The sequence below is a fragment of the Oncorhynchus clarkii genome, chromosome 6 (assembly GCF_045791955.1).
Source record: "Oncorhynchus clarkii lewisi isolate Uvic-CL-2024 chromosome 6, UVic_Ocla_1.0, whole genome shotgun sequence".
NCBI classification, from domain to species: Eukaryota; Metazoa; Chordata; class Actinopteri; order Salmoniformes; family Salmonidae; genus Oncorhynchus; species Oncorhynchus clarkii.
Genome location: NC_092152.1, coordinates 82,466,303 through 82,478,255, shown reverse-complemented (window position 1 = coordinate 82,478,255; position 11,953 = coordinate 82,466,303). Strand labels below are relative to the sequence as shown.

Sequence of the window (11,953 nt, the reverse complement as noted above, 5' to 3'; positions counted from 1 at the left end):
CACATCCTGCCAGCAGATTCTACATGTATAATTATTACAGAGTCACAAACACAAAACACTGGTCCTACTTACTGGGATGATGGCTCCACACACACCTACGGGCTCATGTCTGGTGAAACACATGAACGTGTCATCTGGAGAAACAACAACACAACAACAAGAGGCTCATTATCAATCTCTCTCCATGGCATCCTGTCTCATTTATTTAGTTTACAGTCTGTTTAAATGTGGCATCCTTTCTCATTGATTTAGTTTACAGTCTGTTTAAATGTGGCATCCTTTCTCATTTATTTAGTTTACAGTCTGTTTAAATGTGGCATCCTTTCTCATTTATTTAGTTTACAGTCTGTTAAAATGTGGCATCCTTTCTCATTTATTTAGTTTACAGTCTGTTTAAATGTGGCATCCTTTCTCATTTATTTAGTTTACAGTCTGTTTAAATGTGGCATCCTTTCTCATTTATTTAGTTTACAGTCTGTTTAAATGTGGCATCCTTTCTCATTTATTTAGTTTACAGTCTGTTTAAATGTGGCATCCTTTCTCATTTATTTAGTTTACAGTCTGTTTAAATGTGGCATCCTTTCTCATTTATTTAGTTTACAGTCTGTTTAAATGTGGCATCCTTTCTCATTTATTTAGTTTACAGTCTGTTTAAATGTGGCATCCTTTCTCATTTATTTAGTTTACAGTCTGTTTAAATGTGGCATCCTTTCTCATTTATTTAGTTTACAGTCTGTTTAAATGTGGCATCCTTTCTCATTTATTTAGTTTACAGTCTGTTTAAATGTGGCATCCTTTCTCATTTATTTAGTTTACAGTCTGTTTAAATGTGGCATCCTTTCTCATTTATTTAGTTTACAGTCTGTTTAAATGTGGCATCCTTTCTCATTTATTTAGTTTACAGTCTGTTTAAATGTGGCATCCTTTCTCATTTATTTAGTTTACAGTCTGTTTAAATGTGGCATCCTTTCTCATTTATTTAGTTTACAGTCTGTTTAAATGTGGCATCCTTTCTCATTTATTTAGTTTACAGTCTGTTTAAATGTGGCATCCTTTCTCATTTATTTAGTTTACAGTCTGTTTAAATGTGGCATCCTTTCTCATTTATTTAGTTTACAGTCTGTTTAAATGTGGCATCCTTTCTCATTTATTTAGTTTACAGTCTGTTTAAATGTGGCATCCTTTCTCATTTATTTAGTTTACAGTCTGTTTAAATGTGGCATCCTTTCTCATTTATTTAGTTTACAGTCTGTTTAAATGTGGCATCTTTTCTCATTTATTTTGCTGCGTCAACCATTTACATTTTCGAATGATGGTCAAAAATCTCCTCTCCATATAAATGGGGAGCACACAGTCATTTTGCCGCTCCTCCTCTGCCAGTTCTAAAAGTCCCTGTGCCCTGCTCCTCCTCTGCCCGTTCTAAAAGTCCCTGTGCCCTGCTCCTCCTCTGCCCGTTCTAAAAGTCCCTGTGCCCTGCTCCTCCTCTGCCAGTTCTAAAAGTCCCTGTGCCCTGCTCCTCACATGGCTGAAAGTCCTGTTTAATAGAAGGAAATAGAGCGGGCAGATAGAGTCCCCAATAACCAGACTATTAAGTCTATTGTTCAGAGTGAAATGTCACCCTTGACCTTCTTGGAATGGAGGGGCAATTAAAAGCGTCCCCCATCTCTAACACCCCCCCCCCCCCCCCATTTAATTGCTGCAATGTCCCACCCTCCTCGTTCTCTGTAGCAGTCAACTGGCTTTTTTTAGGGTAAATACAGTTGAACTATAAATAAGTTAAGTTGGAATGTTTATGCGATAGAGTTGACCTTAAACTACTCTGTTCAGCAGAATGTACTTACTTGGGGTGTTGCGGGTACTGAAAGCTTTGTTAAAACACTGCACCAACAGCTGTGGTTACAACATGTTAGTGTGCCATGTTGCACATGCGTTGCAGCAATTGTTCCACCGATAGTCTACTGCGGTGCAACCAAAGTGTTTAGTGCCCTCAACTCTAACAGCACAACTCCAAGGTAGGCCGCCATAAAACACAGACAGGAAACGGTCTATTTTAAAAATACATGTATAATACTGCACAGTAACATGAACTTACACCAACACAAGACATTCCAAAATCCTTTTTCACTACTGTACCACAGTATCTGTGCAACTAAGGTCCACCCTTCTGACATAGCAACTAGCGGGAACAACTTACTGACTCCAATGCTGCCTTAATGACACCCTATTCCCGATATTGTGCTCTACTTTTGGCACCTTACTTCCTTCCGTGACATTTTGCATGATCCCCCTTCACCTCCACACACGGACATGTCAGAAGCCCAGCTGATAGCCTAGATAATGGGTTCAATCTGACACTCTCACTCCGTGACCTTGTCTTGTTTCTTCTATTGATGTATGTGGTGATTACAGCCAGACAGACTGCTACACACCCAGGATCCATTATCTCCCTGTGTCCTGGGTGAGCCCACTCATCCCACACTTTACAGCTTATCAACGGTTCCATTTCCATAGCCAGGGGAGTGGACATGGGACATACAGTAGAGTAGAGGGAATTAGGCTGTGTCCCAAATGGCACCCTATTCCCCATTTAGTGCACTACTTTTGAGCAGTGCACCTTTGCTTATTTTGGCCCAGAGCATTTTTTTGTGTGTGTTTTTTTAAGGAGAGAGGAATTCCTTTCGTATTTGTATTATTTTCATGACAGGTTAGGAGTAGAGAGAGCAGAAATATGTAGGGCTGATGTGGGGATCGAACCAGCAGCCCCATCTCAGGGAGTATATATATGGTTCTAAAGGTGAGAGCGTTACCTGCTCGACCAGACTCCGGGCCCAGAGCTGTTTATAAGTCACCAAGTTGCTACTGGCAGGTAGAGGAGTGACTGTATACAGACTATTATACCAGGGGATAGTCATCTTAGTCTGGGAGTTGTTCCTGACAGGTAGAGGAGTGACTGTATACAGACTATTATACCAGGGGATAGTCATCTTAGTCTGGGAGTTGTTCCTGACAGGTAGAGGAGTGACTGTATACAGACTATTATACCAGGGGATAGTCATCTTAGTCTGGGAGTTGTTCCTGACAGGTAGAGGAGTGACTGTATACAGACTATTATACCAGGGGACAGTCATCTTAGTCTGGGAGTTGTTCCTGACAGGTAGAGGAGTGACTGTATACAGACTATTATACCAGGGGACAGTCATCTTAGTCTGGGAGTTGTTCCTGACAGGTAGAGGAGTGACTGTATACAGACTATTATACCAGGGGATAGTCATCTTAGTCTGGGAGTTGTTCCTGACAGGTAGAGGAGTGACTGTATACAGACTATTATACCAGGGGATAGTCATCTTAGTCTGGGAGTTGTTCCTGACAGGTAGAGGAGTGACTGTATACAGACTATTATACCAGGGGACAGTCATCTTAGTCTGGGAGTTGTTCCTGACAGGTAGAGGAGTGACTGTATACAGACTATTATACCAGGGGATAGTCATCTTAGTCTGGGAGTTGCTACTGACAAATGCTGATAGAGGAGAGAGGGCCTTGCAGATATCTACCAGAGGAAAATAATGATCTAAGTCAGTGACTTGCTCCTGAGACAGAGAGCGGGAAGAGGATAAAGGAGAGGACACAGAAGGGACAAGAGGAGAGGAGAGGAGAGGAGAGGAGAGGAGAGGAGAGGAGAGGAGAGGAGAGGAGAGGAGAGGAGAGGAGAGGAGAGGAGAGGAGAGAGGGGAGAGGTGAGAGGAGAGGAGGGGAGAAGAGAGGAGAGAGAAGAGGAGAGGAGAGAGGGGAGGAGAGGAGGGGAGAAGAGAGGAGAGAGAAGAGAGGGGATAGGAGAGAGGAGAGAGGAGAGGAGAGGGGGGCTAACTCAGAGGCGTTGATCAGGCACTGATCTGGAGTGTCTGATTCTCAGCTAATCCCGACACAGACTGTTGCACCTCGCTGATTACCATCAGCCCCCTCTTCCTCTTCCTTTGTCCTCGCCAGCCTTTCGTCTCTCAACTGCCCCATTGGAATCTAATCAGGAGGAAATAGGGAAGCCTGTTTTGTCTATCTGACGTCCTGCCGTGGCAGCCGAGGATGGTTTTTGACACTGCAATAGGGGGAACTATTAAGAGTACGGACGAGATGCCACCCAGGGCTGCGGACAATTGATGGATCGGCTGAGTGACTCGACCGCTAATTAACTTGTTTCTTGACGACTGGGCAGAATCAGTGGGCTAATCATATAGTGGACAGAAAGTCTATGTGAGCCATTAAGCCACAAAGGAGAGATACAAGTGATTGTTGAGAAACAGCTTGATCAGATTGACAGGTCATGGACCTTTTGGGGAAATACTTTAATAAAAGCTGGCTGTTATAATGCATTATTACCTGTGATAAGCATTTAATAACACTGTTTGGAAATGTTGTTGTATTATAAATGTATGAAATGGTAATAACTGGATTATTACGAGATGATAATGAGACGTTATAAGGGGTCGTAAGCCTGCGTGCATTTAACAAATCATAATGCACTATACCTGTAGGTGAAAGTAGTAGCCTGGCAATCTAAAAGGTTTTAAAGCAGCACAGAGAAACTTACCTACAGGCATGGTTTTGCCATGTATCTTGTCGGCCCAACCGGCATAGTATCTAAGGGTTTTGATGCTGCCGTCCAGATCAATGAAGAAAGAATGAAGGAACGGCTTCCCAGTGTCTATAGTCTCCATAGTCTGTAAAAAAGAATCAGAAACATTGAACATAGTGCATTAAGGACACGTTAATGCAGGCTATCCTAACTTCTGGGGAACCTGAGGCAGAATCATCTCAATAGGAGAAAAAAATAGCTGTTGTGGAACAAAAAATAACTAATAATATATGTTCTCAAAAATCTATTTTGAGAGTTTCTGTCATCTTGTACTCAGTCGGCTGCAAGCGCAGCACCATCAACCCCTTGGTTGCTACAAAACAAGGTTTTATGCCCTCGACGTGCGCCAAGAAGTGAATATGCTGTGGGAGTTCATGGGTTCAGAAAGAAAAGTAATAATGCTAATAATAATAATGCTAATAGGAGGCTGAGGAGAGGCCAGGGTTCGGCACTACTGACATCGCTAGCACGGTTGTCTCTCTGTGTAGCCAAGGCTGCAGTGAGCTGGAACATTAGATGACCAGAAAATACAACACATCCATCTGAATCTGAATGTCGTATCAAATGTTTTTCAAATCTAGATGAACAATCATTTCTATAGAGCAGAGGGGTGGACAAAAACCTCGACAAAAGCAATCCATGACGTTGTGCGTTTGACAATATTTCAAAAAGTGACTGTACGTAAGTTACTAAACTCTTTGACAGACACAAGCTGCTTGAAACCACTAAGCCGAATGTGTTGGGGAAGAGAAAAATATTGTATGGTGAGACCCACTGTGTCAAACATGATTTGTACACTTATACGGTGCTATGATACTCAAGTTCTTTGATTGACTGTCTCAAGGGAGACACAAGTCAAGTGTTTACTAAAAACCTGGGTGAAATACATACGTCAAATACTTTAAAATAAGCCTACTTGAAAGTATTTGAGGTGCGCTTGATTTACCTTGGGGTTTGGGAGAACCAATAGAGAATGATAGAGGACTTTGTATCAGTCCTATTATGGCATCTGTGAGCGCACTGGCATCTCCATTTTGAAGTAGTCAATTTTCTTCTAGTACTACTTCTATGAGTTGTTAATCAAACTGAAAGGCTGCATACTGTCACCTGGAGTGTGTTGTCTGAACAGGTATCAAGTCAAAGCTGGCGATTTACTGCCACCTGCAGAATGTTTGCTTACAAGTATAGTTCATTAGCTGATCCCTCCTGATGACCCTGATGGAATTATGTGATCCTTGTGAATTACACTGGCGAAGGCTTAGGAAGGCCGAAATGTTTGTCTATCTACCTCCCCCCGAATTAACAAAATACTATAAAGAAACCTTGAATCTCCTTTTTGAGTGCGGATCAGCGACATCATTTTGTGTTCCTTCCTTAACCCATTGGAATTCCCACAGATTTGGCTACTTCAAAATGGTGAAAGGCCTCAATGACACTGCCAATGCTAAATCAGACTTTTGGGCACTAGAGTCCTCTATCTATCTCTATGGGAGAACCAGATCAAGTGCAGCCCCAAAATGACATATGTAGGCTATCTGACCAATAAGATCTAATTCAACCCACTGCAAATGGACAGATAATGAGAGACGAAGCACTGCCACAGAGCTATAACACCAATAGATTTATCCTGTATCTTTTCATTGAGCTAAATGCTAAATCTGGTCTTTATTTCCCCCACAAACAGAACAGGGATTAGCGTAATTAGCGATACCCCAGCACAAGCAGCCCTCCCAAAACATGTTTTCAATTAGCAGCCACATGCAATCCCATAATATGACTTCACTCTCATCTGTAATGTTTCATTTACAAATCTGACTCCTAATGCAATCTGGAAACTCAATTGAAAAGGCATTGGAACACGTGAGAAGGCATTGGATCACCCACCACTGTAATATCTGATTTACACTGTCTAAAATAATCCAAGGTGGCCCAACTCAAGATCTTTTAGTAACTACATTAGTTCCACAGCCTTTTTGAGTTGACCCAACTTTTTGGAGAAGTGGCAGCAGGTAGCCTCGTGTTTTTCAACGTTGGGCCAATAACTAAAAAGTTGCTAGTTCAAATCCTTGAGCCGCAAATCTGTTGATGTGGCCTGGAGCAAGACACTTAACCCTAATAGCTCCAGGGGTTGCTGTTAATTATGGCAGACCCTCTCTCAGGGAGAGTTGGGATATCGGTATGCAGAAAACACATTCATGCATGCGTATTAATAGACACTTGCAGATATGTGAAATAGGAGAAATATAAACACCCACCAAATGTTAAGTGTTGCATAAGCCTCACATTTTAAGTTGGCCAAAACATTGTTCTAACTCATCTATACAATGAATATACCAAACATTACGAACACCTTCCTAATATTCAGTTGCACCCACCTGGCACCTACTACCATGTCCCGTTCAAAGGCACTTAAATCTTGTGTCTTGCCCATTCACCCTCTGAATGGCACACAATCACAACCAATATCTCAATTTTCTCAAGGCTTAAAACTCATTTAACCGGTCTCCTCCCCTTCATCTACACTGATTGAAGTGGATTTAAGTAACATCAATAAGGGATCATACAGTAGCTTTCACCTGGATTCACCTGGTCAGTCTATATCAAGTTAAAAATATGTTTTTGATAGATGTTTTGTATGGAAATGATTTGATTATTGACAAAAGGCTGTTCTATTTGTTTAGGTTAAAGTAATACTACACTCCAAAACTATATTTTGGTATTTTGTCCATTAGTCCACTGTCAATACAATTCCATGTCAGTTCAACTTTTTTTCTCTTGTGACACACACAGGCACACAGACACTCACCAACAATATTAGAATGAATGTCAAGGTTGTGTGGGGATTATATAGCAACAAGTGTAGAACTGAAAAATATATATTACTCGAGTCGCGACATACCAGCATGGAAAAGATTTTCAATCACAGATCATGCACCTTCAGCGTCTGGTGCATTGTGCACTGCGCTGCTGCTGTCAATTCTTTCTGGACACCCAAACTAGATGATAGGCTACCTTCACAACGCAGGTGACAGATGTCAAGTTTACCAATAGGCTGCTAGTTGTAGCCTTCTACAGTCTAAAGACAAATAAGGTTAGTAGGCCGTTACATCCACAGCTTACCGCTAGCAGTGCCCGGTCCCTCTCCATCAGGTCAGCGAGCTTGTGCAGGAGTCGCCCCCGGCTTGACACGTCCATCCTTCGCCACGGCGAGCCCCTCTGGCTGGCTGCTCTGGCAGCCTTTACAGCCTTGTCCACATCTGCCTGCAGGTACACATCAACAGCTTTCACACAGACAACTGATAACCGACCTAAAACATTTCTATGGGTAATATTGTTTTGCATAAGTTACAATTATGAGCAGGCTAATGATAATTGATAGGCCTAATTAATTCACAAAAATGTATTTTTGTCTGTAGCCTAATAAAAGACCTTGACATTAAGTTGATAGACAGTCACTCTCTTGGTTTTAAAGGCTATGTAAAAGGAAATTAAACATGTAGGCCGAGATCAAAGGTCTTCAACCTTTAATTGACCAGGGACCCCCTCCCAGGTAAACTGGCGACCCAGGGACCCCCTCCCAGGTAAACTGGCGACCCAGGGACCCCCTCCCAGGTAAACTGGCGACCCAGGGACCCCCTCCCAGGTAAACTGGCGACCCAGGGACCCCCTCCCAGGTAAACTGTCGACCCAGGGACCCCCTCCCAGGTAAACTGGCGACCCAGGGACCCCCTCCCAGGTAAACTGGCGACCCAGGGACCCCTCCCAGGTAAACTGGCGACCCAGGGACCCCCTCCCAGGTAAACTGGCGACCCAGGGCCCCCTCCCAGGTAAACTGGCGACCCAGGGACCCCCTCCCAGGTAAACTGGCGACCCAGGGCCCCCTCCCAGGTAAACTGGCGACCCAGGGCCCCCTCCCAGGTAAACTGGCGACCCAGGGACCCCCTCCCAGGTAAACTGGCGACCCAGGGACCCCCTCCCAGGTAAACTGGCGACCCAGGGACCCCCTCCCAGGTAAACTGGCGACCCAGGGACCCCCTCCCAGGTAAACTGGCGACCCAGGGACCCCCTCCCAGGTAAATTGGCGACCCAGGGCCCCCTCCCAGGTAAACTGGCGACCCAGGGACCCCCTCCCAGGTAAACTGGCGACGCAGGGCCCCCTCCCAGGTAAACTGGCGACCCAGGGACCCCCTCCCAGGTAAACTGGCGACCCAGGGACCCCCTCCCAGGTAAACTGGCGACCCAGGGACCCCCTCCCAGGTAAACTGGCGACCCAGGGACCCCCTCCCAGGTAAACTGGCGACCCAGGGACCCCCTCCCAGGTAAACTGGCGACCCAGGGACCCCCTCCCAGGTAAGCTGGCGACCCAGGGATCCCCTCCCAGGTAAACTGGCGACCCAGGGACCCCCATCATACGTTAGCAAAAACATTTATTTCATGTCTTGGGCGACAGGTAGAGCGTTGGACTAGTAACCGGAAGGTTGCAAGATCAAATCCCCGAGCTGATAAGGTAAATATCTGCTGTTCTGCCCCTGAACAGGCAGTTAACCCACCGTTTCTAATCCGTCATTGAAAATAAGAATTTGTTCTTAACTGACTTGCCTAGTTAAATAAAAATAATAATAATGAGAAGTAATCAACATTTTAAAATTAATAGATTTGGTAAATACTTTTAATTATTTTGACCTCCCCACATTATAATTGGAAGAGGAAGTGTAGTCTCTAACAGACTATTAGCTAGAAAGGTAGTAACTCCAAACAGATTTTCGCTAAGAGTTTTAGCTGTTTAAACTAAGGTTAGCCATGTCTTAGCAGACATGTCCAAGTCAAGAAAGCTAACCAGCAGTGAACGGCATTTGCCACACTTTTAGCCTATTGACAGATAGCCTATTGACTGGTAGCCTATTGACAGATAGCCTATTGACTGGTAGCCTATTGACAGATAGCCTATTGACTGATAGCCTACTGACAGGTAGCCTATTGACTGGTAGCCTATTGACAGATAGCCTATTGACAGGTAGCCTATTGACTGGTAACCTATTGATTGGTAGCCTATTGACAGGTAGCTTATTGACTGGTAGCCTATTGACAGGTAGCCTATTGACAGGTAGCCTATTGACTGGTAACCTATTGATTGGTAGCCTATTGACAGGTAGCTTATTGACAGGTAGCCTATTGACAGGTAGCTTATTGACTGGTAACCTATTGATTGGTAGCCTATTGACAGGTAGCTTATTGACTCGTAGCCTTTTGACAGGTAGCCTATTGACAGGTAGCTTATTGACTGGTAGCCTATTGACAGGTAGCCTATTGACAGGTAGCCTATTGACTGGTAACCTATTGATTGGTAGCCTATTGACAGGTAGCTTATTGACAGGTAGCCTATTGACAGGTAGCTTATTGACTGGTAACCTATTGATTGGTAGCCTATTGACAGGTAGCTTATTGACTCGTAGCCTTTTGACAGGTAGCCTATTGACAGGTAGCCTATTGACAGGTAGCCTATTGACAGGTAGCCTATTGACAGGTAGCCTATTGACAGGTAGCCTATTGACTGGTAGCCTATTGACTGGTAGCCTATTGACTGGTAGCCTATTGACAGGTAGCCTATTGACAGGTAGCCTATTGACTGGTGCTTTTTCAAAGCCTAAGTCAGACACTCCAGTCAGTGTATCAGCTCCAATGAGTGTAATTTGCTCAATATTAGGAGTTGGCAAATAAAGTTAAAATATTATCCTATTTTCTACTGTAGGTATGTAATTAAAAATGTGTTTATTCTGTTGTTGCTAGCGATATCCATAATAACAATGGAGAAAAAACGTATATATATATATATATATTTTGGCAGACCCCCTGCAGTCCCTGGAACCCAATCAGAACCAGATGAAGAGAGAAGACAGGATCACTGCAGTAGTAGTAATACAATTCTGTTCATTTGATTTAGCAAACATTCCTTATTTCCTCAAGTCAACTTAGTAATTAAGACATTGGCCTAATCAAACATGAATGTATGTTTTAGGTACATACTTTGTCTGCTTCTTCCACTTCACAGATTTTGACACCTGTTGCAGGATTGAAGGTCTGAAACGTCTTTCCTTTGAGAGAGGTGTGCCACTCATTGTTGATAAAAATCTGTTGGACACAAAGAAAGAGCTGTTTAAAAAAAAGACTGTTTTACAACGCACCTGTTCATTAGGCTACGATCAGTAAGCAATATAACACAGGAGCATAACTCAAGTGTGTTTTTCGTTTTTCAAATATATTTTGAACGCAGTCTTTTGGATCCAACTCCAATATGAAGACATGGATAGCACACCAACAGGCACACCACCACCTCTAGCCTGTGCACAGGCTACAGACTAACATGCATTACAATAACTTGACGAAATTCACCTCCCCTGGTTTATGATGTCTTAAACATGTACCATGACATTATATTATACCTTATACCTTACACTCAAGTTTCACGTTTTTATGGTCACGTGCACTAACTAGTACAGTACGTGCACTAACTAGTACAGTACGTGCACTAACTAGCCCATGAAATTATTTTCTTGAATGCTCTTTCCCAACAATGCAGTAGTACTATATATATAGTTGAAAACAGTTAAAAAGTTGTTTGTGCATACCGGTGTTTCAGATGTTTCGGCTTAATAATTTTTTTCACATTACATTTTCACTATTCAGTGATTGCTGCTATGTTACTTAATAAGACGTGCGTCTCACCTTGGTGTGGCGTATCTCTTGCACTTTGACGGGCTGGGGAAAAGGCATGGGAGGGCTCCCATCGCCATTCGCCCCGGTCACCCCGTTCTCTGTTGTTCCGTTCTGAGCCATTCTGCGTTACCGGTCCAGTCCTGCCACAACTGTATTCTCTCTGTGTGTCTGTCTACTGTCTACTGAGCACTACAAGCGCATCCAGCGGTCTTTATAAGAATGCGAAAATCCTCCCTCTCTCTCTCTCTCGCCCTCTCCCCAGAGCAGCTGAGGGTAACCCAACTCTGCCCTTATCAAAATATCAGGCCCCAGTATCTGCAGCATGGAATCATAAACCAAAAGCCTCCTGGAATATTGTTTTTAATAGGAATGCTTAACGTAACAGGATAAAGATATAATGACATACGCTTTTATATTGACGGTCGGCTACTCCAAGGACAGGTGCGGCAGGTACAATTTTTGCGTGTCAACTTATTTATTGGGGAAAGTGCAAGGTGTCAAATGGATGCTAATTACTGTGGATGCTTTTAGACTACAGATGGAACAATTGTAGAACACGGACAGCAGTACGTTCAAGTGTATACATTTCCAACACCCAATTCGTGCAAATAT

At 43.4% G+C, this 11,953-nt stretch overlaps 1 protein-coding gene across 1 annotated transcript in view; it reads right to left on the bottom strand.

Moving 5' to 3' along the window:
• LOC139412457 (retinaldehyde dehydrogenase 3-like) overlaps positions 1-11,556 on the bottom strand; it is a 19,170-nt gene extending 7,614 nt beyond the window's left edge. The window contains exons 1-5 of the mRNA XM_071159244.1: positions 11,351-11,556; positions 10,652-10,756; positions 7,748-7,888; positions 4,583-4,712; positions 73-134 (exon numbers count right to left, since the gene is read on the bottom strand). Coding sequence (XP_071015345.1) covers positions 73-134; positions 4,583-4,712; positions 7,748-7,888; positions 10,652-10,756; positions 11,351-11,461 — 549 coding nt within the window. The 5' untranslated portion in view covers positions 11,462-11,556. The remainder of the gene's footprint in view (positions 1-72; positions 135-4,582; positions 4,713-7,747; positions 7,889-10,651; positions 10,757-11,350) is intronic.
• Between the last annotated feature and the right edge of the window lie 397 nt (positions 11,557-11,953).